Source organism: Amia ocellicauda, chromosome 3 (assembly GCF_036373705.1).
Source record: "Amia ocellicauda isolate fAmiCal2 chromosome 3, fAmiCal2.hap1, whole genome shotgun sequence".
Classification (NCBI taxonomy): Eukaryota; Metazoa; Chordata; class Actinopteri; order Amiiformes; family Amiidae; genus Amia; species Amia ocellicauda.
Genome location: NC_089852.1, coordinates 40,494,196 through 40,522,103, shown reverse-complemented (window position 1 = coordinate 40,522,103; position 27,908 = coordinate 40,494,196). Strand labels below are relative to the sequence as shown.

Genomic DNA, 27,908 nt, shown 5'->3' with positions numbered 1-27,908 from the left:
CACTCTCATTGAGGTGGGTCTGGCCCCTTTACCTAAACCTTTATAGATAACAGTACACTTTCAAAGCACACGCTCCTTTGTGAATTTGCATTAATTATGCATATAATAATGCGTACATATTCTGATTTATGAGCTCTGAGATAGTAATACTGCTACTGAACAGTCTTGGCATGGAAGGAGAGTAAATGGTGTACCATTTACCTCACCAAGTACGTGACTATAGAGCTTCAGTTGTAATGGTAATGTCTGTAATTGTCGGGTGTCATGTGTGACCGTATTCATTTGCTCATTCTTTGGATTGATGGACAGTCCTTTGCAACTTTATGCTATTCAGGTTTTTTGTGCGGTTTACTTTTCTTCAGATCTTCAACATTTTGGGGCTCTTGAGTGGCTCATCAGATATACCTTTCACTCATGCAGAATATGCCCTATTGTCTGTAGATTTGAGATGTTCAAAATCAGGCTATATCTCTATTACAGCTTGGCAGGAACCTCCCAGAGGCAGCATGCATTTAAACTAAGTATTGCTAGAGTGGGGTTAAGTCAGCCTGGGTTAATAAGCGATCTCTAAGTTATGATGTGAATACAGGCAAATAGAAGTTCAAGGATACTAGTTCATTTTCTTATCAATTCTTTACTGGTTTTTTTATATATACTAGAGACCAATTGCACTGACTGGTTCGGTTACTGAAATCAGCTGCAAATCGGTGTTATGCTTCTATGTAAGATCAGCAGAAATTTTTGGAGAAAATTGCCTGATTACATATTAGCTACAAAGCAGAATAAGAAACGGTTTCAGTTGCCCTTTTTCTGATATAATTTTAATCATATAATGAATGGACTCCCCTGTGATCTGTCTCTCTACAATCAAAACCAATTAGCATAAATGTATACAGTATTTACATAATCGTATGGAACTAATTTATTTTAAATTTAGTTTCTATTTACCATTTAATTTTATATCTGAATATAAGGCACTCGAGGTCTAGTAAAAGATAAATATTGGGTATAAAATGTGCTTACCTGCTGTCTAAGCACCGTTATCCATATATTTTATTGTCAGTGTTTAGCACCTTGAGTAAGTGGCACCTAATGGTCTGTGAAGGTCAGAGTCGGGATACTGCTATTTTCGTTTAAAGAATATTAAAGAAACTCGGATAAACTCTGCATCAGCACTGTTCTCTTCTTAGGGTTGTAATTTTATTGTATTCTATTTCACTCTGACCCAAATTTCTATTACATGAAAGAAAACCAGAAGTCTGAAACTGTAGAGCACGTTCAGGCATTTTCACTACCTAATGTGATCATTATAAATCTGCTTAGGCTCCATCTGTAGAAAAGATTAGCCACTTCCCGAGTCTCAACACACAAGTGAGTTTACCGAGGCAATGACATGTCCACCGATGAAAGCAGTAATAAGTGTGCTGTTCTGTGAAGAAATTCAGGCGGAAGATCATCCTTTCTACAAACAGAAGGTACGGTTTATGTTCCTGCATTGTGTGAAATGCTTGGTGTAAGTGAGATAGTGGAGATCATCGCAGTCATTGGGATATCTGTGTGCGTCGTTCACTTTATCTGCTTGCGTCGGAAACCTCCGTCCCGTGACTCTCCAGTGATCCCTGAGTCACTGGGAGTAAATCGTGTTGCATTCTAAAGTCACAGCTTGTATTACTTTATTTTCCCGTATATTTGGATAATGTTGTTTAACAGATAGTAATTACTAAAACTCATGCAAAAGGAAGAATCATTCCAAGGTTTCAGCGGCCTTTAGGCTTTTAAGTATACTTAGTACTCTGTAAACCATCCACTCGAGTGTTGTGTGCCTTTTTGTACCTGGTATGTAACAAAGTGGTACCAAAATTATATATATATATATATATATATATATAAATACTTCCATTTACATCACTGCAGGTTTTATGAGACTTTGTAATTTCAATAGGTGAACATTTGTGTTTTCATATCGTTTTTATAATAGAACATAGTGAGAACTGAATGCAAATTCTTCAGGGAATAAATCCCTTCAGATATAAAAATTTAAGTTTGAACACAGACACAGTTTGATTTTGTGTAATTTATTAGTGTCTCATGTTGAGCTGAGTTTATTGTGTTTGCCACTGGAAGTACGGGTCTGGTTTATTTACAGTTTCTCACTCCAAGATGTTATTTTAAAGAACTGTTTTCCATGACTTGACGTAAACCATAGTCTCTCAATATATGAAAAGGATGCAATACAATGCCTAGTACCTTTGTTTAGTAAACTATAGACAACACTAAACACATAAAGCTAAATCCCTTTCAGGAAGAATTTTGCAATCCCTTGTCATAGTCCTTAATCTGAACGTAGGATAAATATAGGTTTCTCCTTTGTGTCTCTAGTCTTGTATTTTGGTTCAGGTTTCTCTCAAGGTATGAGTTTGAAGCTAGTGGCAGTGGTCATTTTTACTATGTGTACACACATCTATTTTCAAATTGCAATAACCTTTCTGTAAACTGTTGCTCTCTAGTCAGGTGTTTGACTCTTTATATATTTTTCACTTCTGTGACCCACTTGCATTTCAAAGTAACAACTTGTCACTTTCACAGTCTGTTGTATATTTGGTACTCTTCACAACACCTTTAGTTTGAGGGAGAAGGTGAGGGGGAGGATAGTGAATTGGCACATGTATTATTCATTAATGTGGAATAATTTTTAATGGGTCTTTGTCACCGATATTGTGCATCAAAGGAGACTGATGGAGAGAGAGAGAAAATGGGTTAGGCTTTAAGTCTTGCCATGTCCAGAGATCGTGTTGCCTATCGCATTGAAAAGGTGCGCTGTAACGTGAGCGTCTGACAATCGCGCTTGTTCCTGTCAACAGTCCAGTTGGCAGTGTTTGCGTACAGTGAATAGCCAGCATTGATTTCCTCACTCTGCACAGACAGGATTCTCAACTTCCCTCCACAATCTTTCTTTTCTTTTTTTCTTTTCTTTATTTCTCTAGCTTGTTTTGTTTTTTCTGCTCTCCACCCCCCACTCTCCCTCTCTCTCGCTCTCTCCTTGTCTTTTTCAATGGGAAGTGTGTGGAATAGGTGGGCAGAAACAATTTATTTCACTTCAGTATGATTCATGTCAAAGGCATCAGAGTCAAGCTCTGCGCCAGCTTCACAGCTAAAAAGGTAGGGGCATAGAGATGAGTAACTTTTCACAAATGCTACAGGAAACTGTGTCACTGGGTACCATATCCGGGATGATCAGATTATACACACACCTTCAATGTGCATCTTTGTTGCAGATCCAGACCCAAGTTATTGATTTAAAGTATGCCTTATTTATTAGGTAGTCTTGGTGATCCCTATTGTATAAATACATCTGCAGTTGAATATATAGTTGATCATTACATTTTAAAGTCTTTTGTTATTCAGTCCCATTTGTAAGAAGATATGTTTTATATTGAAAACTGAGGTTGTTAGATTTAACCTTTTTAAAAGCTATTAAAAATGAATAGCTTAGTATTAAACTTTTTAAATATGTATTATTTTAACATGTAGTATTAATTGTATAATTTAATCCAGACATACACCTTTTCTATTTTGAACAAAATAAAAATCTCCCTGTGTGCTAGTGCTAGACATTATTATATCATATATAGATAGTTAATTCAGATTACATTGCTTAAAATACATTGAAAAACCACTGTTACTGGCTGCAGTGTATGTGTTGTTTTCTCCTTTTTGGGGGATTTTGGGATAGAGGTAGAGATGACTTCAGACAAAGCCTGATACAATCTCTCTGCCTCTGTCAGTGAAGTCCTTTGAGAGGGGTTTAGTAAAACTGTACAGGCAACATCACTTACGCCAGTCCACGTTTATGGTAATATGTGCTCACTAGCGTTTTTGCTGGTTGACAAGAGATGAGCATTTTTCTCTCGTCTCTATAGGAACAGCTTTTTAAGGGGATACTACATATTTATTACAGAGCCCTGCTAACCTTCAATTGAGATTTAAAAACCGAGGTTTGCCAGCTGGGTGTCTGGCTATTTCAGCCATGCACTCCTTGCGTTATAGGAGCAGGACTCGTGTTTCTAATAAATCCCCTCCACAGGACAGGGCACTTTAATAGAGCTCTCCTTTCGACAGCTGACTCAGTTTAGGAGAAAAGGGGAAAACCCCCAAAAAGTTGGCAAAAGAAACTTGGATATTTTTGCAACTGCAGATCAGGATCTCGATACTGAGGCTGAGAGGGTCGCACGTCCGAGTGTGTAGCCGGGCTGGAGCTGTGCGCGTCTCTCTCTCTCTCTCTCTCTCTCCCCGGGCTGAGGAAGGAAGGGGATGTTTTCCCATCGCAGGAATAAAACGATACAACTGTGTCGAGAGGAGAAGTTTTCTTTCGTGGACGATGTCTGGTGGGCTTTAAGATCGCGTTAGAAACATGATTGCCTTCAGCACTGTGGAGGAGGAGGACTCCAGCTACTCAGAAGGGGCCCGTTTCCAGTAGCTGTCTGTGCGCGTTTCTTTCTGTGGTTGCGGCTAATTCTTCTCCCCTTTTTTGTTTTTCTATCCGGCTAATTTGACGGGGATGAATGCGTGCAGAGGTTAACGTATATTCTCCACAATGGACTGTCTTTGTATTGTCACCACCAAGGTAAGAAGAGAGAGAGAGAGAGAGACGGGGGGAGAAACAGGATTTCCTTGTGCATCTGAGCAGTATGTGTGCATATTGTACCTCGCCTGACTGCAGAATATAATGCATGTGAATTACCGATGGTTGTCGTGTGTGTCTTTATTTGGCATGCAGTCTTTTCATCTTAAAGCGGTATTGTCTGGTTTGAAGCGTGTGTGTTTCCCTCGTTAAGTTTCCTTTGACATCTCAGGCTCGGTGATGTCTTGGATGGTGAAGGGGATTAACCCCGCCGGAGCTGCTGCTCGGAAACGTCGCGTCGTAACTTGTCAGAAACTTCAGGCCGCTCTTCATGTTGAAATGGGAAGATAATGACTTTCTTTGCACATAATGAGACCCCGGCTAAAATCCCCGAGAAGCAGAAATGCACTCAGTCCGTTTTGCAACCTCATTAGCTGGGTTTGCAAACAAGTGCAGTGTGTGCATGTTTAATGATTGGAACTCATTTCAAAGGGATATAGTGCATGTGATTTTCTTTTGTATTTGTATGTGGCATATATTAATCTCTAGACCAACGCGATGCTATTTGAATTGTCCTGAACAGGAAGTAAGGTCGCTATACAGAACAGCGGTTCACGAGTGTAAATTCCCTGTTGTTCTCACTTTCTGCTGAAAATCGTCTGTTTCAATAAGCAGGGTGTGAACAGGATGGTTTCTGAGACTGACATTTCATGTGGTTTGCTTTTAATGCATTCTGTGTCATGTTGAATGTAAGACATTACATCATCTTTTCTGGGTAATAACAATCTGTCCCTATTTGCATGTAATGTTAAATCTACAGGGAGAAAGAAGGTTTTGCTTATCATGTGTTTGTTTATAGCGTTTTCTGTTCAGTTTTCTTATTTTAACATTTTAAACCCTTGGACTGTGCATACATGTGAATACTGTAATTTGATGTCCACAATTGGGCCAGATAGACATGTAGAATATTGTGGCAAAATGTTAATTTATAATGCTGCAGTTACATGATTCATAGTTCACATGAATTGCAGTTGGAACAGGCGTTTACAGTACTAGCTATATAAGCTTAACATGATTATTTTGCACTATGGGTTTGCTATTTTTGCCTATGCTTTGAAGTCTGCTGTGGTATTGTATTAGTACAGTTGTAAGAAATACCACGATAAATATTACATGGAGCCATGGGGCGAAAAGGAAGAGCCAAAGGTTTTTTGCAGAACAGTGTAAAGCCCAGGAGAGGAGTGCCCAATCTCCAGCACAGCAGGAGGAGACCCCAGAACGCGCCTGCACCGCTCACTGACATTTAGCTGTGCCATGGAGAGATTATGGGTTTTACCAGGGGAATTCAAGCTGAGGTCTGAGTGTTGGAGGTTTTATTACTTCAGAGACTCCTGTCGTCATTGCGTACCCCTGGGGCTTGCAATGATTAGTTGAATGTATCTTACTTTTCTGTCATTGTTGGTGTCTGTTTGGTTGCATCAGGGGTTGTCAATTTAGCAAAATACACCTTTACAATTACCCTCAGAACAGTGAGGCCTTTATACTCAGTGGCAGACAATTTATTATTTATTTATGTAAGGTGTGTGTATGTGTGTGTGTATGTATGTGTGTATGTATGTATGTATGTATGTGTGTGTGTGTGTGTGTATATATATATATATACACACACACACACACACATACACACAGCTCTGGACAAAATTGACACCATTTAACATTGATTTCTGAACTTAGAGTGGTCTCTTAATTTTTTCCAGAGCTGTACATCTCTCTCTCTCTCTCTCTCTCTCACTCTCACTCTCACTCTATATATATATATATATATATAAATATAATTTCTTTGCCAATGAAGAGAGAGGAATTGTCCAAAAGTATACAAAATGGTGAACATGGTACTGAGGGAAATGTGTGATCCAGTCTTTCATGTTTAGTTTGGTCAGTGTTGCACATTTCAGTTCCTAGAGCACTTCACTCTATCAGTCTGACAATCTTGATCTGCTTAAGACCTTGATATTCATCCAGATGATAGATGATAATTAATTCAAGCAATTCATTTGCATCACAGCTGGAAGACAAGCCAGATCAGTGCCTGACCATTGGTGACTGAGAGAAAACACTGCCATGGATTTCTCATATGATATTAAACAAGGCTGTTCCTGATGCACAAGTACAGCTGTATTACATTAATCGAGATCCACAAGTTTGATGTATTTATGTATATTTTTAGTTTTCAGTAGGTACCAGAGCATTACCCATTTGTCAGCACCTTCAGAAGATCCACTGCAAACTGTGTGAGCCCCCTAAGGAAGATGTGTAGAAACTGTCTTGTTTTGATAGAAACACATTGTAAAGTATTTGCTGCAGTACATTGAAAATCACAGTTTCTGCATTTATTTAATGAAAAGGCAATTTATGATTTCCTTTGATGGGGCATTCTTCAGAATTTGATGGTTTTTGACTTTCAGTTTTACTCAAGATATAGGCTAATGCCCTTATTTTCTGTGATTCAGTGCTATTTTTCTGTTGCTAGGCTGTAAGATTCAGGTGTGACCCTGTCTAGTTTCAGGAAGCCACCCTAAAAAGCTTGTGATTGACAAAGCATTGGGGTTTGTTTGACTCGTGTGTGTTTATTTGTGGCAGTATTGTAAAGGTGACCTGAAAACGCACCCTGCTGAAGAAAGAAAACATTTTTTAAGCTAAATCATAGATGGGTATTTCCCCAGGTGACAAAAATAGTCTACAGCCACAACAGCAAAAAAACAAATACAGTATAACCACCATATATATCATCTTCTACCATACATTGAATGACCTACTGCCTATTTACTATGCAAAGAAACATGTAGCCAATGGATGAGCCTTGACACACCTAATTTTACTGTTGAGTTTCCTGTCTATATTACCCAAAGGAACTGGATCTGAATGAAGTTAAGGACTGTATAGAATGGCAGGACACGCCTGCTTTTCTGGAAGATGGATGTCATATCATTAAATTGTACATTTTCCAGCACAAATAATAATAATAAAATAATAATAATAATAATAAATATATTACTAATAATAGTAATAATAATACAAAAAAAGAAATCTAGGAAGTGTACTTTGTGTCATATTCTTAATTACAAAGGGTGTTAAACATCCCTAAATCTCCTAAATTGTTTTCCTGGGGTTCTAGGGTAGCCGTCAGAATTCAAATGATTTGACTTTGACCCAGAGTTTTGAATTGCATTTCTTGTGGTCCACACTTTGACCTTGTTCATTTGTGCTGAAATTGTACATGGTGTTCCTGAGGCGCTGTGTTTAGAGAGGACTTTGTCTTTTGGGGGTTTACACAGTCAAACAAAGAAACTAATCTTGTCTTAGTGTTAGTGATGTATATTGGGAAAGGTATTCAGTTTCATTTAAATTTATTAGCTTCATAGCTGCACTGTTAGAGGGAGGTTTGATTTAAAGTATTTGGAGTATAGCAAGGCCAGACAAAGTGGCCTCTGTATCCAAAATGTGGGGAGGCGATGATGTTTATCTTGGGGATAAGACAGCAGAAAGAGGGAGAGCTGAAAATGCAGGCAAATCCTTCGTCTTCGTATATTATCAGAGGGTACCCCCTTCTGTTCTAGTCTGAGGCCAGAGCAGTTTCAAATTCCTGCTGCTCATTGCCCTTATTTGTTGCTTTTGGCTGCTTATTACATTTTCATTCAATTTGTTGAATAAGTATTTAAATCTCTCGGGAACCTATTTTGAATTTGAAAGTTTCCCAAAGAGATTTTGGCATCTGTCTTCATTAGCGGTGAAAAAAAATATTAGTAAAGATGTGCATGTGTTTTTCATATTAGTATTGCAAAATATTTTCTGTAAGAGGCTACGTGAGTATATCGATTGATAAGTTTGAGATGTTGTTACCTCAGTTTTTCCAAGACTTTCTCCAGCCTATGTTTTTTTATAGTGACAGAAATGCGTGTAGAATATGGGGACCGACCTCTTCGCCCACAGAGAACATAAACAGTCCACTTTAGGAATGAGTAATATGGAAGTTAGTGTGGCAAATAAATTACTGCTTTTCTTTCTGCACCTACTTGAGAGAGAGAGAGAGAGAGAGAGAGAGAGAGAGAGAGAGAGAGTGAGAGTGAGAGTGAGAGTGCAGTGTTGCCAACAGTTGTTCTCTGTTGGCTTTGGTCCAGACTGTTTTGATCTAAAGTAATCTATCTCTATTTTTAGTAAAGCCTTCAGGAAATTGATTATACAACACATTTATTGAAAGGATCATTATGTATGCCACCCCTATATTTAAAGCAAAGTTTATTTTGGAGACCTGCTTATTATTTTTTGAGAGAGAAGTTATATTATGCATGTGTATATTAGTGCGAACACATACAACATTTAATACAAGGATTAAATGAGGATTTAGACCTAACTTCCAACTACAAATTACATTCCCAATAGAAGTTTCCATTAGATCGAAGCCAGAGTCCTTTGCCAAACGCAAATCCACCATCAGTTACTATGATTATAATTTGCAGTTGGCAGGTTGATTGAATATTTGATTTAAACCAGACCATAGACTAAGTGTTATCCATTATTCTACACAGAGACTTGCAGTAGGAAACATACTTCGATGTAAAGCTATTGGCAAAAGATTGCACATAATGCTAGGGTTAGGCAAACTTTCTGGTCACCGCTTTAGTTAAGTTGATTAATATGGAGACTATGTAACTTTAACAGACTTAACAGATTTGAAGCTTGATCCTTAATATGACAGCTTTTTTTTTCTTAAACCACTGAAAAATAAATTGCAACTTATTACTTCTCTGTTTGTGCATAACGGCATATTTCGTAGTTGTTTTTTATTTTAACAATTTGTATTTATCATTGCAATTTGATCATTTAAAATGAAAGGAGATGGTGGCTTTATCAATTTCACAGCTTGGTTATATAATAATAGCTGAGGCTGGCAGCATAGAAAACCAGAACACCTACACTTGTACCAAGAGCACAGCCTATTCTGAAGGAGTGTTAATATTCTTCTGCACTCCAAGAGTCTGTTTTTAGAACTACTCTACTTTACATTAGTGATGTAATGTAGACAATACCTATCAGTACTAGGATTACTAGAGAAGCCTTTTGATGCTATGCTGCATTGTCTCTCTCTTCTGCATGAAATTCAGACGCTCAAACCCCTAATTCTCCCAGCAGGGGGGAAAGAGCACTCCATCTATGGATCATTTCTGAATACATCTGTTTCAGGACACGTCTTGTCTTTTTCCAAAATGCTTTGCATGTTGTAATTCGCAATAAGCTAAAATGACGTTAATATATAAAATAGTCATGATGAAACGGAGTCCTCAATGTAAGTGCTTTCAATGGAGGGTGAAGTAGGTTTTAAAAATATATATGAAAAGAGGTTCTTATCTAGTATGATATTTACTTTTATTTTTTGCAGCAGCAATTACTGCAGCTATTCTGGCCAGACAGTGTCTTATGTAATGCTGAGAACTTTCACTGCTCTCTTTCTGTTTATCTGTAGCAGATGTGGAGAAAAATATGACTGCTGTTCAGAAAAAGCCATTAGCAATCACAGTAAAAATGGTTTGTGGCATATATTTCCTTGGCGTTGTTCTGGAGATGATTGCAATGTAATATCTGTTTATTTCTGCTGAAGTACTGCCCTGTTAAAGACATGACATTGAAAGTTATTCTTCTTGGTCCAGCATTGTGGCATTGATGATGTTACTGAGAGTAAATGTTTTAAATGATTCCTGTTGTTCAGTGGTATAATGATAATGAATCGCATGTGTAAACATACAGAATCAAGGGGTTTCCTGGAAGTACGTGGCTCTTATCACTGAACGCATTCATGACTGAAGAATATATAGATGGCAGGCTTGACCATTTAATGTCTGACAACTTGCTAAAACAATAGTGCAGATCTGAAATATTATGTATTCTTTAATGCGTTTCTCCAAGGCAACTTGAAGTTAGTAATTCAATTAGTTTAAAATAAAACCATCAAGTTATTACCATCTTGGTTTTCTGCTGTTTTCAGTGCTTGTGATTTCCTTCAAATGTTCCCGTTTAACTAACTAATAAGCTAACTAACTAACATGTATTCTCCTAGTAGCTTGACTTATGTAACATGCCCTTCTTGGTGAACTCACATCTTTGCTCACTTCAGTGAAATGAATATGTTGAGCCTGATCCCTGTGGGCGTCATGTTCATACCATTACACACAGGACTGCAAATATGGGGAAGTATAGGAGACAGAGAATATAAGAGAGATGTCTTTGAACGTGTTTTAGAATCACCTTTGAGAAAAGAATAAAGACTACTGTCTGTAATATCTCTTATAGCAGTACCAGGCTTTATTCTGTAGATTTGAGTTGCACACAGCCAGTTCGTTATATTTATTAGTAAGACTATAAGATGCATTCTTACAAAGGCTTCAGAACAACTGATAACTTTAAACAATACCCCCATTCAAGGCTGCTAAGTTGTAGTATTGCCTTGTATTAACTTCATACAGTAACTTACTCCTGCTCATATTATTGTTACTACTGTGATTTATAAATGCATTGACAAGTGACAACAACTGCTTACCCTTGCTTCCCTGACAATGCACTCATTAAAGTCCCACACTCGGAAGCAATGCCGAAGACGATTAGTGAAGATTGTATCTGATATGCTACCAAATGTAATATTCATCAAACGGCCCGGACGTTAGGTGGTTTAATTGGAGCTTGGCGTCCGTTAACCATCCTGCAGGAAGACTGAGCTCTGGAAGGGGGGGGGCTGACTGAGGTGTGTATCCTGCTCAGCAAAAATGATTAACCTCTGAAGTTCAAGCTCCAATTGTAATGTTAATTAAACAATAAAGTTGGAATTTACATTCATCTCCTCATTTAAGAACATTTTTCATGCACACAAGTTTATAGTGTAGCAAAAAAAGTGAAGTTTCACTTTTAACAAGGCAATGTCAATAGCCTCCTCCAAGAGCATCCCAGTGAAAGGAAATAAGAGTCTTTTATATGTGCTGCTGGCATTTCACATCCCAATATTGTCTTGCTCACTGTATTTTGGGATGCAATCCTTTGGTGAAGAGAGCAATTAAGAATTGGCATGATTCATCAACACTGAGTATCATTCTGGTAATCTATACAATTAAAACAACTTCCTCCCAATGTTTCACACCAGGAAACCCTACATATAAATAGACTTTTCTTGAAAAAGATCCTGCATCCCAGGGGACTGTACTCTACAGGCCCAGAACCCCCTGATGACCAATTACTCACCAGCCAAGACCAATTCTCATTTGAACAGCAGTGTGTTATTCCCATACCCTCGATTACACATCACAACTACACTTTTAGCTGCCATCTGCTATGTCTCCGTCTCTTTGTGGATGCACAGTGTGTGCACCTCTGTCTACTGAAGCAGAGACTAAATTTACTTAATTTTATTATTCTTAACCTTCAGATATGCATAAAGACATCTTAAGTCTGAAAATGCTTATAAAAGTAATGGAAGAAGTCCCTGATTTTAAAAGACATTTTGAAAAGCGTTCTAACAGCTTTTTTTCCCTTTTGAAACCTAATCAGAACAGTGTTTCCCTTTTATGTAATTAAATTGTGGGCCATCAGAATGACATGCAAACAAATTGGATCAATACCAGCCTTCAGATTGCAATCAGTGACCAAGAGGTTGCTCTGGCTGATACTGATATTTAAATAAGTATGTATAAGCATCTTTTGTAATCATAATGATGATAATATATTCACTCTTTTTAATTAATTATGCACAAAAGATCCTTATTACGGCCAAAGAAGTCCCCTGTGAAGAGGCAGAGAGACTGTGGTTCAATCACATGTACTTGACTATGGATTGCACCGCTCTGCAGTCCTGCCAGCATCGCGGCAATAAGGTACTTTGCAGAGCTTTAACGTTGATGGCCGTTCACACACTTCCTTTGCACTTCTGAGGGAAAGCATATGGTTGCCTGAGGACCAATTCAGTAATCCTATTTGTGTAGTCTTTATAAACCATGAGCAGTAATCAGATTCCAAGTTATGGCTGCTGGGTCATCTACTTTCAAACTTAAGAGCATGTGCTTATATTATATTAACTTAAAAGCACTTTTGTAATACTTTGTTTCAGTAATGTTTATTTCACTTTCAAAACCTGATAGTCTAGACATAGTTGTTGGTAGTGGGTGGTTAGATGGATATAGACTGATAGATACATATAGGTTTGTAGATGTTTGTGTTTTATGTATTTATTCATTATTGTTAGTTATTTAAAACACTTTTTTTTTAATTACGTTTATTACACACCCAGATTTGAAGTAAATACACCCCCAAGTTTGAAATACCACTTTGTAAAATTCTGAAACCACACATGGCAATATGCTTATGTAAGTTACATGTTGTGTTGACAACATATTAGGATCCTTGTGAGCGTGTTTGTGCAGGGCTTGTGAAATTTACTTTGCTTTTGCATTTACCTGTGAAATGTGTTTGACTTGATGCACACAGCTGTGTTCTGTGGAAATAATATAAACTATAATGTTATAGTCCGTGCATGAAGAAGGGCAACCAAGCAGACTTGGGAGGGATTGAGTCCCAATTTCATCCTTCGTACGGATTAAATAGGCTCTGGTACCGAGTATAGATTTCCTGGACAGTGTCATTTTCTCTCCTGAGTTTTCCCCCCTCTTATTAGCTGCTCATATGACTTATATATATTCATTCAAAGCTTTACACTTGTATGTAGTGATAACTGGGCAGATCTTGGTACTGCGGTTCCCCCCCCTTATTAGAGGTCCTATCAGTCATTTATCCCCCTATAATTGTGACCCGTTTGTGAGGGTTTTATAAAGCTAAAATGACAACCACGACAAAAAACATAACTGACACCTCCCCCCCTCCCCCACCCCTAGTAACGTATTAACATTAAAATCAGGCTGTGAGATTATAAACCATTTTATACAAAATCCAGAAAATTTGAATGTTAAAAATATCTTCCTGCAGCAGTTCATTTCATATTGACATGTGGTGCTTTTGTTGCTTAGAAACCATTTGCTATTTTTTCTTTGGGAAACGCATAGGACTTCCTTTGATGAGCTTGTAATAATTGCACTTCATGATATTCAGTTATTATTTGTTTCATCCTGTTTTGTTTTTAGGTTTGATTTGCTGCTGCTTTGTAACAACACCCTAGAAGTACATAGAGTGCCATTATGTAACTAAGACAATTAGTGCATGGCAAAGATGTCATTTACGCAGGGTTACAAGAAATAATAATAATAATAATAATAATAATAATAATAATAATAATAAAGCATTAAGAAAGTATAGCCCAAAGGGTTATTTGGTTTTGATTGCATGGGTGTGACGAAGTGAAATTTGTAGTAATGTGTGGTTCTGGCAAATTGTAATGAAAATGACAGCAGAATTAAGCTGCTGATTTCAAAGTGTGCAACAGCCTGGCATTTTCACAATAGTGGCTTGCTTTAACATAATCTCTGCATCTTCTTAATTGTTAGACATTTTTTTTAAACACTTGTGAATGTAAAGAACAGATATATCATGCATAAAGAGATTAATACAGTGAGGGAAAAAAGTATTTGATCCCCTGCTGATTTTGTACGTTTGCCCACTGACAAAGAAATGATCAGTCTATAATTTTAATGGTAGGTGTATTTTAACAGTGAGAGACAGAATAACAGCAAAAAAATCCAGAAAAACGCATTTAAGAAAAGTTATAAATTGATTTGCATGTTAGTAGACTTGACCAATTTACACTGCAAGCCACTTCCTAAGGGTTAATCTGCTCCTCTTTCACAGGGTTCTGCCTCTTCTGTCTTGTCCAACATATTTCGATTATGCCCACTCTCACACTGGCGTCTGAAGTGTGCTCATCTGCATTCCTCAGGAGCCTTTAATAGCGGAAGTTAATAGTTTTCAATTTTAATGTCATGGTTTTTAAACTTGTGTTCTTACACCAGTATAAGACTCAGTCATGGCAATCAAGTTACCCTCTTTATTCAGTCTTCTTAAAGAACGCAACCAGGTTTAGTTTCAGGACACTTTCTTCCTTGAATAATGAATACAATTTTTTCCTATCGGTAAGCAGAATGGCTATTACAATAAATAAAGCATGTCAGTTTTATATGGCTTGAGTATTAAGGTGCACTGTACCATTGTAGGATATATGTAGCATAAGGAATCTGTGAAACTCCTCCGTAATTGAAGGGCTAGTCTACGTGATGATCGATACAACAGACTTTTTGAAAACAGTCGGTATTTGAAATAAAAAAATGGAGAACAATCCACCTTTACCCCAATATGTATTTATTTCTTTATTTTTACTGCCAAGCATTAACAGGGGGATCCTAATTTCTGTGGAATTAAGTAAACCATGAAAGAGCTTTTCCGAATGGCACTTTGCCAGAGGATTTCCATCTGCCTAATCTGGGATCAAAATGTTCACAGACCCAGTGAGGGCCATGTATGACTGGTGACGCAAGGCAGCCTGGATATGCCCATGGAAGGAGTTGTTATCCAGTTAACTAATCAAAGAGCCACCATCACTAGTGTTCGCCTTCTTATTTACCCCCGTTTATTCACATACAAGGTTTAATTCAAGCAATACTTCTTGCTTTTCAGAATCAGATAGAAGCTTTCAATCTATACATGCATTGCTTTCATGTGACTCCAAAGATGTGTTATGAATGTGTTATAAAATTGTTTTGCTTTGGGGGACTTTGGATGTATTAAACAGATAACCATTACCTACAGTAGAAGATGGTACATTACAATTTTGTATTTGATTTGAAGACTGCATTCAGTTTTTGCCTATGGTGGAGTGGAATCACATTGTGTTACAAATCTGGATTAAAACATCATCAAATCAATCACAGATGTCTTCTAGGTTAGATACTTGGTAGAAGCATGAAATCTTTGACGAGAACTGAATAAATCCAGGTACAATTGGAGGGTGTGGTTAATGTTTTAATATGACCTTGACGATAGATGTATCTTATATCACTTTATTTTTGTTGTTGACATTTTGTGTTCTTGGAACTTGTCATTCTTTAAGGAGATCACCTTCACTTGATATCTACCTGATATGGTCAGTATGACCAATGAAAAGCAAGGAATCTGCCTAAACCTGGTGTAGTTTGGAAAGATGCTACTCCCTTTTGTTGCATCAGTTTTTTTTATGCCACTTTAATAAACCTGCTAATCTTAGTGAAAACAGATTATTCTGTTGCCTGCGAACGCACAGTTTTAAGAATTTAATGCTTAAATCCTATTATAGTTGTACACCAACTTAATTTATTAAACTGTTAGGGTTTGTAAATCACTGCCGTCCGAAGTCTTTTATTTTCCTCTACTGTTTCTTAATCCTACTCTGTAATCTTTATTTACTGTAACTTGAAAATGTCATGGAAGATGAAATCTAAAACAAAGTTATACTGATGAGTGCAGCTTTCACTTTTATGACACTTTGCAGATCTATCTGCCAAACCAGGATTAAGCACAAAATGGTTTACATGCCAAAATAGCAATTGATTCTCATTCACTTAAGTGCATTGATTTCAAGTAGTAGCCTTAGATAGGGCTAATCTGCTTTCAGTTTCAATTACCTTGTCTTTGTGTATGGATGCCTAGAACATCACAAATGTGTGAAAAGGTAACTTTGAGATGCGAGTCCCATCCACACCTTATTTTACCAATGGAAACTGAACAAAATTATTTGAAAAATGATAATATACACCCTTGACCTAAGTAAGGGAATAAATCAATGTGTTCATTCCCATCTGTATAGGATAGCAAGGCATAATAGCACTTCACTCAGCAGTGGCTCCTCCAATACTGATGTCTTTCTGCAGCTCCTGGAAGAATGTTGTTTTTAAATCACAGATCTAAGTGTCAGGAAAGTTAGTATGGATTGACAGTCAAGAACCACTGGGGGAAAGTGGAGAAAAAACAAAGTAAGAACAAATACACAACACTCTGTGATGGCTGCTGTGCAGAGGACAGCACTTTTGATCTGGATGTCAGACTTGTGATCAGTTTGAATGCTGAAGTGGATTCTATGATTGGTTGATTTAAACCTTTGTTTGTAAAGAATACATCATTAAGACACATCTGCACTGTTGGTATTGACATGACACAAAGCTCAGGACCTAATTCACCTATTGATGTGTTTTGATATTTGATATGCATGCTTCCATTTTAGGGAGCAATGGGATTATGAAATAATAGCCGCCTGTTAAAGTATACATTTCATAGTTTTAAGCTTTTCAGATGAATATTATGATCTTGGCTTTGGCAGTTGAAGGCTAGGAATCGGAAGTTCATTTCTACTTTTGTGATCTTTCAGTGACGTCTTGTTACCATGGGAATAGAGTATTGTCATTTTAAGAAATGTGGGTCATGGTGACAGGCTTTTGAAGAATGCCTAAAAAGAGGAATTTGGATGGTATTTAATATTCTAAACTACATTATTATGCACATTGCTGAAGTGTTTGATATGAATGATAATGATTGCTGGCTGCTTCTGTCATTTTTTTTCGATGATATGAGCTAAAATTGCATCTCACAAAATATCATCAAACTTCGTCCTTCATGTCTCATTCACATTGTCCTGTTTGTCAGATTGTGTTGGATGAGTGGACTGTCAGGTCGTCTCCCTCCCAATCTGCTTCGTAACTGCACAGTTTAGACATTGTTTTAAGGACATAATAAGATTGTAATTGCCTTTTCACAGTTGCAAGAATGGTACCACTAAACACTAGGGAGACAAGTCCTTTCACAGGGGCATTAATAGAAATGCATTACAATATATATAAAGCACACACTCACTCACTCATGCATGCACTCACAAACACATGTGATTATCATAGCCTGAAAGCATATTTTGCTCTCTCTAGCTTGACCAATTCTTCTTGTGTATGTGTGGTTCTGAGAGATCCAGCACAGTCTTTAGCTACTGACCAGTTACATGTTGCAGTGTAGTATGTTGTGTTTGGGAATGCTAGTGAATATATACACACTACAGGTCACACACGTGGAACCACAAATGATATATATGCTGACTAGGGGAGAACACCAAACTTATCTGGATATTTTTGTGCACAAACGGATAACTGACTCGCACGATACAGAAGTACACTATTGACATTGCTGAACTAGCTGTCTCAGACACCTAATGGCAGCACAACATTGTCTTTTACTAGGAAAGATGGGAGCTAGGCTGGGTGTGCGTCTTGCCTTTCCATGGATAGTGTTTTTGGGCAGTTGTGATTTAATATGCTACTATCTGTATCATGTTTCAAATTCCTTTCTTCCATGTGTACATAGCGTACTAGTAATGCGCTCCTATTTTTTTTTTTTTTTTAAATAGACATACATTCACAACATTTATATTTGAATTGGATAATGCATGAGAGCACTTCTTTTCCCATACGGTATACAGTGATTGAATTTAAAATGACTTTGCTTATAGATTACGTTTTCTCTGATTGACTCACTTCCCAGAACAAGCTGGCAGTGTTGATTCAAATCTCATCAACTGTCAGACTACAGAAGCTAAGCCATTTTCAATAGGCACTTCCATCCACTTATTACAATCTTTCATAACCTTCTAGGGTGTATTACGGTACATTTTCATCTATGTTTCAATCAATGTGAAGTGAAGTTTAAAGTGCAGTATGTGCCTGTATGCTGTAAACTCAACCACATGAGTTCAGAGATCACTGGAGTTCATGTTTGTGCCATTGGCCTCCAATAAAAGACCAGAAGATCAAGACATTTTAGATTTTGGTGTTGAAAATGTGTATCTGGAAATTACACAGAAATTACACAGTCCATACAAGTCTGCCACCTTGTGTATTAAAATGCCCTAGAATTACCAGCCTGTAACCTTGACTCTTCCACTTTCTGAATTGCAATCCAATTTAGAGCTGGGATGAACTTCATCATTACAACTCTGAGTCCCGCTCCAGCTTTGAAATGTGATTAGCCCAGCTAAACAAGATAATGAACACAGCTGCGTGGATAATGTATGTCAATTTTCATCTGGCATCCCCTAGGTGTGTGTTTTGTTTTGATTTATTTGTTGATCTTCTAACCTCTGTCTAAAGCAGTGAGGGTCTTGTTAGCATTTTGCATACTTTTGTTAAAAGTATCTTTACGGTTAAAGAAAACCACCGAACTTGATGGTGAAAGTGTATTGACACCGGAATCGCTTCACTTTAAGCCGTCTCTCTTTGAATCGTCTCCACATGGGCTGAAACAGAATTGATTTTATTTTCTCTTTTCTTTTTCTTGGTGCCTGGTTCTTTGAAAGGGCATAATTAGTCGTAAAACGGGGCTGAGAATATGCTGCTGACATGTCGAATCGTTCAAGCTGACTGCTAGGATCTCGCTTCTCCCCTTTTATTATCACATTTGAACAAGACGCATTAAAATCAAATAGATGCGGATAAAACAAATACCGGTATCTTGATATTTTGTCAGGATAATGAATATACTTCATGTACTAGCTGTAGTAATCAAAATAAATCGTGTAGTTTATAAAAATGTACTATTTGTATTCAACTAGGACTACTAGTATATATATATTTTGGCATGTGTTTTGTTACATGCTTCATTTGTAGTCATGACTAAAGCTCGAAAATATATGAATTGTTGACATTTACCTTCAAGTCTGTGGCTTGTTTTCTAGTTTTCCATTTTTGTCACCCTTCCTCCCCCTCCCTCCCACAGCTCCCTAGCTTATCCTCCTCTCTCTCCCCCACCTTTCTTTCCTCCTCTCGCTCTTTCTTTCTGTTCCCACTCATCCCAGTTTCCTATTGCCGTGCAGTGCAAGGGGATCTTTCTCATCTATACTGTAAGCTGCTAGCCACTGAACTACTAGTTACCACGGCAACAGGGAGACTAGTACCAAAAATATATTCTATAAAGCATCTCTGATACCTCCCACGGCATTACGCTTCATGCCTGCATAATGCAGTTATCTTAAATTTAAGAAAGGACACATCGGTATCCAATCCAGTTTAAAAAATATACATTGATAGAATTTGAAAAAAAAAAAAGTCATTAACTAATATTTCAGATTTGAATATTTGCATGCAGTTCTACTTTGTTCTTGAGGAAAAACAATATTAAAATCCCTCGCTGTACCTTATAAAGATCAATTCATTGCTCCCTGCTCTTAATAAATTGCTGTGATGCAGTTTTGTTTTCCCTGCTTTTGTTGTATCTTTTGAGGGTGTATAGTTCACCCAATGGCCAGAAGCTGTAACTGCAGGCCTTTTCTCAGTTGAAGTGAAATATTAATATCACATTGCTGTCTTCACATTTCTCACACATTATTTATGTATTTTTCTATTTTCACGGTCTTCAAATGTTATCTCCAGTGATTTATACTAAAGTAATTTTTACTGGAACGAGTCTGTAATGCCTGTGGTTATTCATATCATGCAAAATGGTCAGATGCTCCCCTCCACAAATACCAAAATAGCAAAAAGGGGAAATGACAGGTATGCCATTAGCATTTATCTGCTGTTTAAGGGAAGTGAGCAAGAAGAGCCATAATATCTTTTAATTATAGGACTTTGAATTATTATTGTTTTTAATCATGCTTTCAAATGAAATAATTTTGAATAGTTATCTTGTAAAGCAAGTTATGGGCTTGTCCTACACGCTGCCCCAATACTGACACTGAACAATGGCTTCCTGCCCGGGCGAACAGTGCCTCCCTGGAGAATGTCTGTCAGTAATACCATATGAAACTGTAATAAGCATTTTGTAAGAACATAAGTATATTACTTGAGGGGACATAAATGTAGAAGAAACCAGTGTCACAAATATTCATGTTACTTTATTGGCAAATGTATTTCTTATTAGGCAAGAAATCAAACAATACAACATTATCTGTTCTGTAGCCAGGTAGTAGTTTTTTTTTAATAAAAAATTAATACTGTCCATTGAGCTGAAAGCTGAAATCAGTTATTAATAGCAGTTTAAGCTGGCAGTTTGTCATATTTTATTAGCTGGGTAATATCATGTTCAACATATTCACGCTTGTGTCACAAAAAAAATAAATTAAACATCTGATGCACCAAAACGAGAGACCATATTGAGTATTTCATGTGATTAGGAGGCACTATCTTAGTCTACAGCTGGTTAAAAAAGATTATTACATAACGTTAGCTTGAAAAAAAAAAAAAAGGGATATTCCATTTTTATGAAGTATTCTGCATTCTGCATGTTCTTCTAAAATTGCCAATAGGTTTACTAACTGCAAGTCTTCCTCCACATTTATTTTCTGTTTTATTCATGATCGGTTCAATTCTGCACGACATGATTATGCAGAGTAACAAGTTAAATTTTAATTCCTCACCTCTCCCTCTCTTTCCCTCTCCCCCTCTCTATCTCTATCTCTCTCTCTCACACACACACACACTCTCTCTCTTTTTCTTTTACGAGTGAAATGACTACAGCACAGGGTGAGGAGAGTTATTTTCTCCGTTGCTGAATTCTCTGCCTATTGAAGTTGTCAGGTGAAATGCTCAATATAGCAATAAACCAATCTGTAGCATTCACTCAATGCCTTCAAACCATGTCTCTTTCTAAAAGTCACAAAAATAGAGATAAATACAATAACAAACTGCCATAGAGCACGTTTACCTCTACCTTTGGAAGCACATGCTCAGGGATGTAATGTATTTATGATCTGTGCTTTTGCAAAGAAGCTCGACAGTGGTACTTATGCTCCTTGCTTATTGCAATGTTTTTTGCATGTTACTGTGCACTGAGGACTAATGTGAAGGTAAGGCAAGATTATGTGGGTAGTACTATTTGTGAGGAGAAAGTCTGTCTATCTTGTCTTTTAAAGCCATACTTTGGTGGTAATATTGCACAGGTGGTTGTGGTCTTTTACATGTTTCTTGTGTTTTGTTGTATCCATATCGAACACATGGTGACTTCCGTCGTTGATATGTTGCTATACTATAAGTTAATGACTGTGATTAATATATAATCCAAAGGCCAGTTTTTTGTTGCTAATTGACTACGTAGCGTTGAATTATATGTATTTATTTGCATGTGTAGACCGCAACATAAATCCATATGAAATATTCATCAAAATAATAAAAATCACCGTGATGTGCAGAGGTTAAATGACAGATTTCTGCTATACAGCCGGGTGAGGGTGAACTGTGTGTAGAAATATGTTGAAATTTAAAGCTGGTTGCCTTTCTTTCGAGATAAAAGACTCAGCTTACTGTGAGCTCCTGCCTCATGGCTGGCGTTTAGAAGCACCAGCAGCAGCAGCAGCTTTCGCTATGAATGTTAATATTCGTTTGCTTGGGTTAATCAAGCACACAACTCCAGTACTAGTGGAAGCCTTTAACCCCCAGACAGGAGCAAGCTTGGCATTTTCAGAAGGCATCGCTGACACAGAGATCAGCTCGAGAGAGGAGCACGCAGTTCAGCCATTAGTTTTTGTTTGCATGACTGTAGTGAGAGCGTCTCTCCTGCAGCCTCTCTGTGCAACATTTTATCTTCTTCTTGTGAGAAAGCATAAATGATTCATGCCTCTTGAAAAGGGTGATTATTCTTGGCTTAATTATTAAATTATGGATTTTTGCCTCAATTGGCACTAAAGCTTGCATTCGTTATTGGGTTTTCTGTGACAACTGAGATGGTTTAGGATATTGGTCTCCACTAGTCAAAGGTGACTGTGGGTTTTGTAATGAGCAGGGATTATGGAAGCATTATAAAGATAACGCATCGTGTTTCAGAGCGTCTGTGATGGATTTGCCATTTTCTTGTGTAATTAAAGCATGCTTTAGTAATTTTTATGAAGTTGTCCTCCTCTCCAATTATTTTGATTCGTGTATCTCAGTTGAAACTCGGGTTTGTGATTTTTCATGTCTATGCATGCTGCACAGCTGGAGAGATTTCTGCTTATCTAACTTCCAGATTGTTTATAGACCGCTGAAGTCCATGGATAGGTATACTTCCCTTGTATAACATTTTTTATGACAGCAGAAATATTGAAGTATAGTTTCTTAGAACCAAATGTTACCTTAATTCATAACATCTATATTACTAAGTGTGAAGCATGCCTCGCCAATCCATGAACGTTTTGACAGCTTCTGAAAACAAAATATACTTTCTTCATTTTGATAATCTAATCATGAAGTGAAGCATTGCTTTTTGTATGTGGTTTGGTTTCAGCTGTACAGAATGTACAGTCTTTTTATATTTCAATTCCCAACTTGTGATTTAAACCAACTGGAAGAAACTGCAGCACATAATTGCTAGCTGTTCAGTGTTACATTGACCGCTACTGTGAGCAGAGCCTGGGGTGAAATATGGGGGCTAGAACATGCTGGAGCCAGAGGAGCTGCCTTACTGACAGCTTACTAAAACACCGTATTCTAAGAATAAGTATTATTTATTATCCTATCATTTGTATTTAAGAAAGGAAGTTGAATTTGTCACTCTACAAATCCATAGATCGACTTTCATTGTTCGAATGCGGTAGCTGAATTTAGATTGACAGTGAGATGAAGTCAAAAGTTTGATCCACCTGTTTAACTCAAATTACAAACCAATATGTATATGAAGTGGGTTGTACTTTGGTAAGTCAAAATTGTGATGTAATACTTCCTCAATTTGTCTCTGTGGCTAAAGGTGGATTGCAGTTCTTTCAGTTAAAATTATTTCCTGTTTGTGCACGAAAGTGTTGCAGAAAACACCCTCTTCTCCCCAATGGACAGACACCACCTATTTCAAAACATTTTTCCTAGTTGATGTCACATTGTGCCTTTATCAGTAAATATGCAAGATATTTAATTAATACGTGACATCTCTAATTATTGGTTAAACAAAAACACATATAAATGGAAATTTAGAGAGAGACTGGCTTTGATTTAAAGTCATTAGTTAGTTCCCTCGTATCAAATTATTTTGGTGTAGGTGGATCCAGAACGAAATAAACCCTCTGGCCGCCCAAGCTCCTCTTGTGTAACTTACAGTACAGACCCCATGAAAGGAGATAATGCAGCCCGTGAAAGTGCAGAATAGGAGGAACACGGCACCGCGCTGCGCTTCAGCCCTCGAGTGCATGACTAAGCCTGGAACTCCCACATAAACACGGTTCATTTTCAAACTGATGGTTTGTCAGTTAACAAAGCATGTAATAATATCCTTTTTCTACTACATGTGGCCCTGTCATGCTGCATACAGCAGACCTGATTTTCTTTTCCTTCTCTTCTGAAACCCAAACCAAAAGTAAATGCAACATAGATGGAGGACATTTTCAGGAAGATCCTTATCCTTTTTGTTTATACTCTGGAGCTAATGAAATGATTAGCACGGATTCCTGCAAGGAGCCTTCATTTTGTTCCTCTGCTTCTAAATCACAAGTAAATTTTTTTTTTTAAATGGATTACTTAATATAATTCGCCTGATATGATATTACAATATTTGAAAAAGAAAAATAATTGAATCACAAGAAACAATTTCACTTTGGACATCCAAACCTTTAAACACTTTTTAACTAGCTCTTCATGCAGGCTACAATATACATCATTTAATAATTTAGGCCTAATTTACAAAAAAAAACCTTTGGTTTTAAGCAATTTGAATGAAATGTTTTTATGTTGTTCAGATTTACTACAACTAGTGTTAAGTTACTCTTGTGTGTTATTTTCCTTTGAAGGTTATTACTTTAATTACTTAATGTGTAAGAAATGCATTATTTTTTAAATGCATTTTGTTTTTGTGTATTGTAAGTATCAGTATGGGTCAGCGTAGAAATGTAACATGCAGCCACAGGGCTCTCATTATCCCCGCACACAGGAGCTCATCGGAACAAGGGCGATATTCCAAGAATAAATTCTCGGGCAGGGGGGATGACTTTGACATCAAAGTGGTCTTCAAAGTTGTCTGTCATTTTCTCTGGAATATTGTCAGAAACATCCAAGTCTTGCAGATGCCGCTAATTTTTATTTTTAATGCTGCATTCTTGAGGTTAAGACTCGGGCAGTTGTGAGCCGAGAGATGGTTAACAGTGTTGAGCATGTAAATGTGTGTTGTCTGCCCGTGATGACAGAAAGGGTGGGTGTTTATTATAGGTTTCAGCCTACTTGAGATGGTTTGTGAATTTAAGTGAATCTGAGGATTGAGAACATTGCAGGTGGGTGATATCCACTACCACCATCTGAGCTTAAATTCACACCAACGACATTTAGGAAACACCATTCATTTGAAGAAGAAAATAAAAAAATATAAAAGTATATAGTATTTCCCAACCAGTGTTGAGCCGTGGCCCAAAAACATCCTCTCTAAACAACCTGAATTTAATAGGTAGATTCCTAACCTCATGTGCATCCCTACTTGAAGATACAAATCTTCAAATTTCAAGTTTTCTTACATGGAAAATCACAGATAACAAAATAAGAAATAAATAATGTTTAGAATGTTAATTTTCAACTGTAACACTGCATTGCAGAGCCAGACTCATAGATTTCACATGTTTCCCCATTGGATTACATCAGAAGCTCACCTGCTCCAAACTCCAATCCTCGCCAACAAGCTAAGCCCATAGAAATCCACACCCACTTAGTTTAACTCGGTAGAAAAGCAGCACTAACCTTAACCAAAGCCTATGTTTACGGGGGATTCTTATCTTAACCCTAGCCTGGACCAAAGACCCTAAATTTCATTCTTCATTTCAATGCAGCAATTTCCTTAATTTCTTAAAATAAGGACTTTAAATGAGGAATAATATAAATAAAATACCATTAAACTAATGCCTAGTCTAAATAATGTTTAAACTATTTATTTTGTACTTTGATGCTGCATTGCAGTGTGGATAGGAAAACATTATGAATTCCTTCTTTTTAATTCCATCTTCCATTTTTCAAATTTTGGGTGTGCCACAGAATTCTGGAAATGTCCCATGCAGATAATGGACATTAAATTAAGAATCTCTCAACTCCTGACATCGGGATAAGCTATATAACGGGACCAGTTTATAACAGGGTCAGGGAGAGGAGGGACTGCTGTCCACCCAGTTATAAAGGTTTGAAATAAGTAGGAAATGCTTGTTTACAGGGCAGTGATCGTAATGTTAAAGCCCATGATGTGTCCCTTTCCATTACTATTTTCACTATAGTTTGCAATTTCAAAGAAGTTTCTCTCTTCCATATGTAGTTATGTAATAATGATACACAATTGTAACTATATTGGGAATAGGGCTATATTTTGCATTTTAACATTGCTTTCATTTAGCTTACTTGCATATCTGACAACATGATTATCCCTTTGTCACCATTACAGATTCAGTGGTTAGAGCATTATTATTATTATTGTTGTTTACTCTTTTTCAGAATATGCAGTGATACGTTTTTAGTTTTAATTGTGGACATTTAGCTACATTATGAGTTTTCGCTGAGAACATTACATGGAATTTTTAGCAACGCAATCCTGAGGGGGAAAGCATATCAAAGCTTCAGATTCGTGTGGTACATGTGGCTTTAAAAACTCGCTAGCGTGTCACAGGTGTGTGGGTGTGGTTCTGGAGGACCACTATTACTCCTTGCCCAGCAGGACTCTCTCTCTGCACTCTCCAGACGGGTCCTTTTGATGCTGTGTCTTTTCTGGTACACAGTGTAATAGCAACAGCTTGCCTTAATCACAGTTTAGCCGTCTCATCCTGAACAGGATGGAGTTTTTTCTCTTCTTTAAATTCACGTCATTTTTTAAAAGACACCCTTGAGAAAATCTACAGGAAGATCAACAGTAAAGTGAATGCTATAGTGTCTCGTGGGCATAAATTAAGAGCTGGTATTTTAACAAATGTAAAATTATTACAATATACATTTTGTGTGAATTTGTATTTAATTTATTTTCTGGATGCATTTAGTAATATGTTTGCATCTTAGTGTGTCGTTAGCAATGGGGTCCTCAACTGTAAGTGACCATTTGGCACATTTGGTTTAGGTAGCAATGTTATATTAGAACATGTTGTTTTTCTTCCCAAATGCTGTCCATGATACATGTAACAATGTTAATTTAATACGGCTAACTATTTCTAGGCTGATTTCCAGAATGTAAACCCAGAAATGCACGAATTAGGGTCTGCTTTACTTGCCGTATTGATCTGTTTGTTTTTCACTAGAGCTGGCTTTGTGAGCTTTATCTGTGGATGTTTTAGAAAAGAATCTCCTTTACAGTTAAACAGCATGACGTATAAATAGCTTGATTTAACCTTGGCAATGAATATCGGACATTTATGGTGTTATCTAACTACTTCTTGCTTTAAATTCACACACTGAGTCACAAGGTTTCTAAAACCGGAGGAGTTTGAAGTTTCTCTAGTTTTTGTGCTGATCTATTCCCGGTATCCTCATTAGTATGGTAGGAGAAACCAATAGCCTCTGTCTTTGACATCCCATTAACCCCGGCTAACATCACCCTGGATGGGTGTCATTTTATCTCTATTCGTCCCCCATGCAACCAATTATAGCTATTGTGAATGCTCTATTCTATTATTTTTCTTCCCACAAGCTCTTGTGGCCACTGAGCCACCTTTAAAACTGCAGTTTTGTTTGCTAGAGGAAATAAAAAGTATTAATGAAAAATATAGATAAAGACACCATCCAGTTTTTATTTCGTTACCTTTTCAAGGTTAACTAAATTACCTATATATTCTCAAGTATTTAAAAAAAGTATAAAACATTATTGGTGATTGCTTGCGAATTCCTCGAGACATGCAAACATGTCAGATTATTTTACCCAGTTTATTTTTTCTTAAATATTTTATGTCTTAATTGGTTTTCAGTACAGACCATAAAACATGTTTAAACACAGATATTTGTAGGGCTTTTTATCGTTATTACATCATCTACAGACATTACTTTTCAACACAAGTTTACATGTTTACAAAACAGGAATTTTGTTATCTGTCAGACATCAGAAAAACATGTTTGAAAAAAATATTTTAATATTAGCATCCTGTATTAGCAGGGTTATATTTATATACAAAATTATTTCCATAATTACAATCTGATCTTGAGGAGGTATATGTTCCTTTTTGGTTAGGGTTTCATGACATATTATGCTTAATAAATCTTATTGGGTTATTGGCCTGCTCTTTGACTATGTTGACTATATAACAGAAGAATGTATTCTAAATGTATTCCATTGGCCATAACACCCACAGTCCTTGTCAAAACACTTTCAACTCGTATTTAAGATGCCATATCCT

The 27,908-nt window shown here is 37.0% G+C and overlaps 1 protein-coding gene across 17 annotated transcripts in view; it reads left to right on the top strand.

Annotated features, from left to right (window-relative positions):
* Positions 1-27,908, top strand: part of dlg2 (discs, large homolog 2 (Drosophila)) — a 259,732-nt gene that overhangs the window by 34,526 nt on the left and 197,298 nt on the right. Inside the window, exon 1 of one of the 17 annotated variants that reach the window (XM_066699446.1) lies at positions 4,137-4,624. The exons of the other annotated variants lie outside the window; for them this stretch is intronic. Coding sequence (XP_066555543.1) covers positions 4,595-4,624 — 30 coding nt within the window. The 5' untranslated portion in view covers positions 4,137-4,594. Of the gene's footprint in view, positions 1-4,136; positions 4,625-27,908 lie in introns of those variants that run through there. 17 annotated transcript variants of the gene reach the window in all.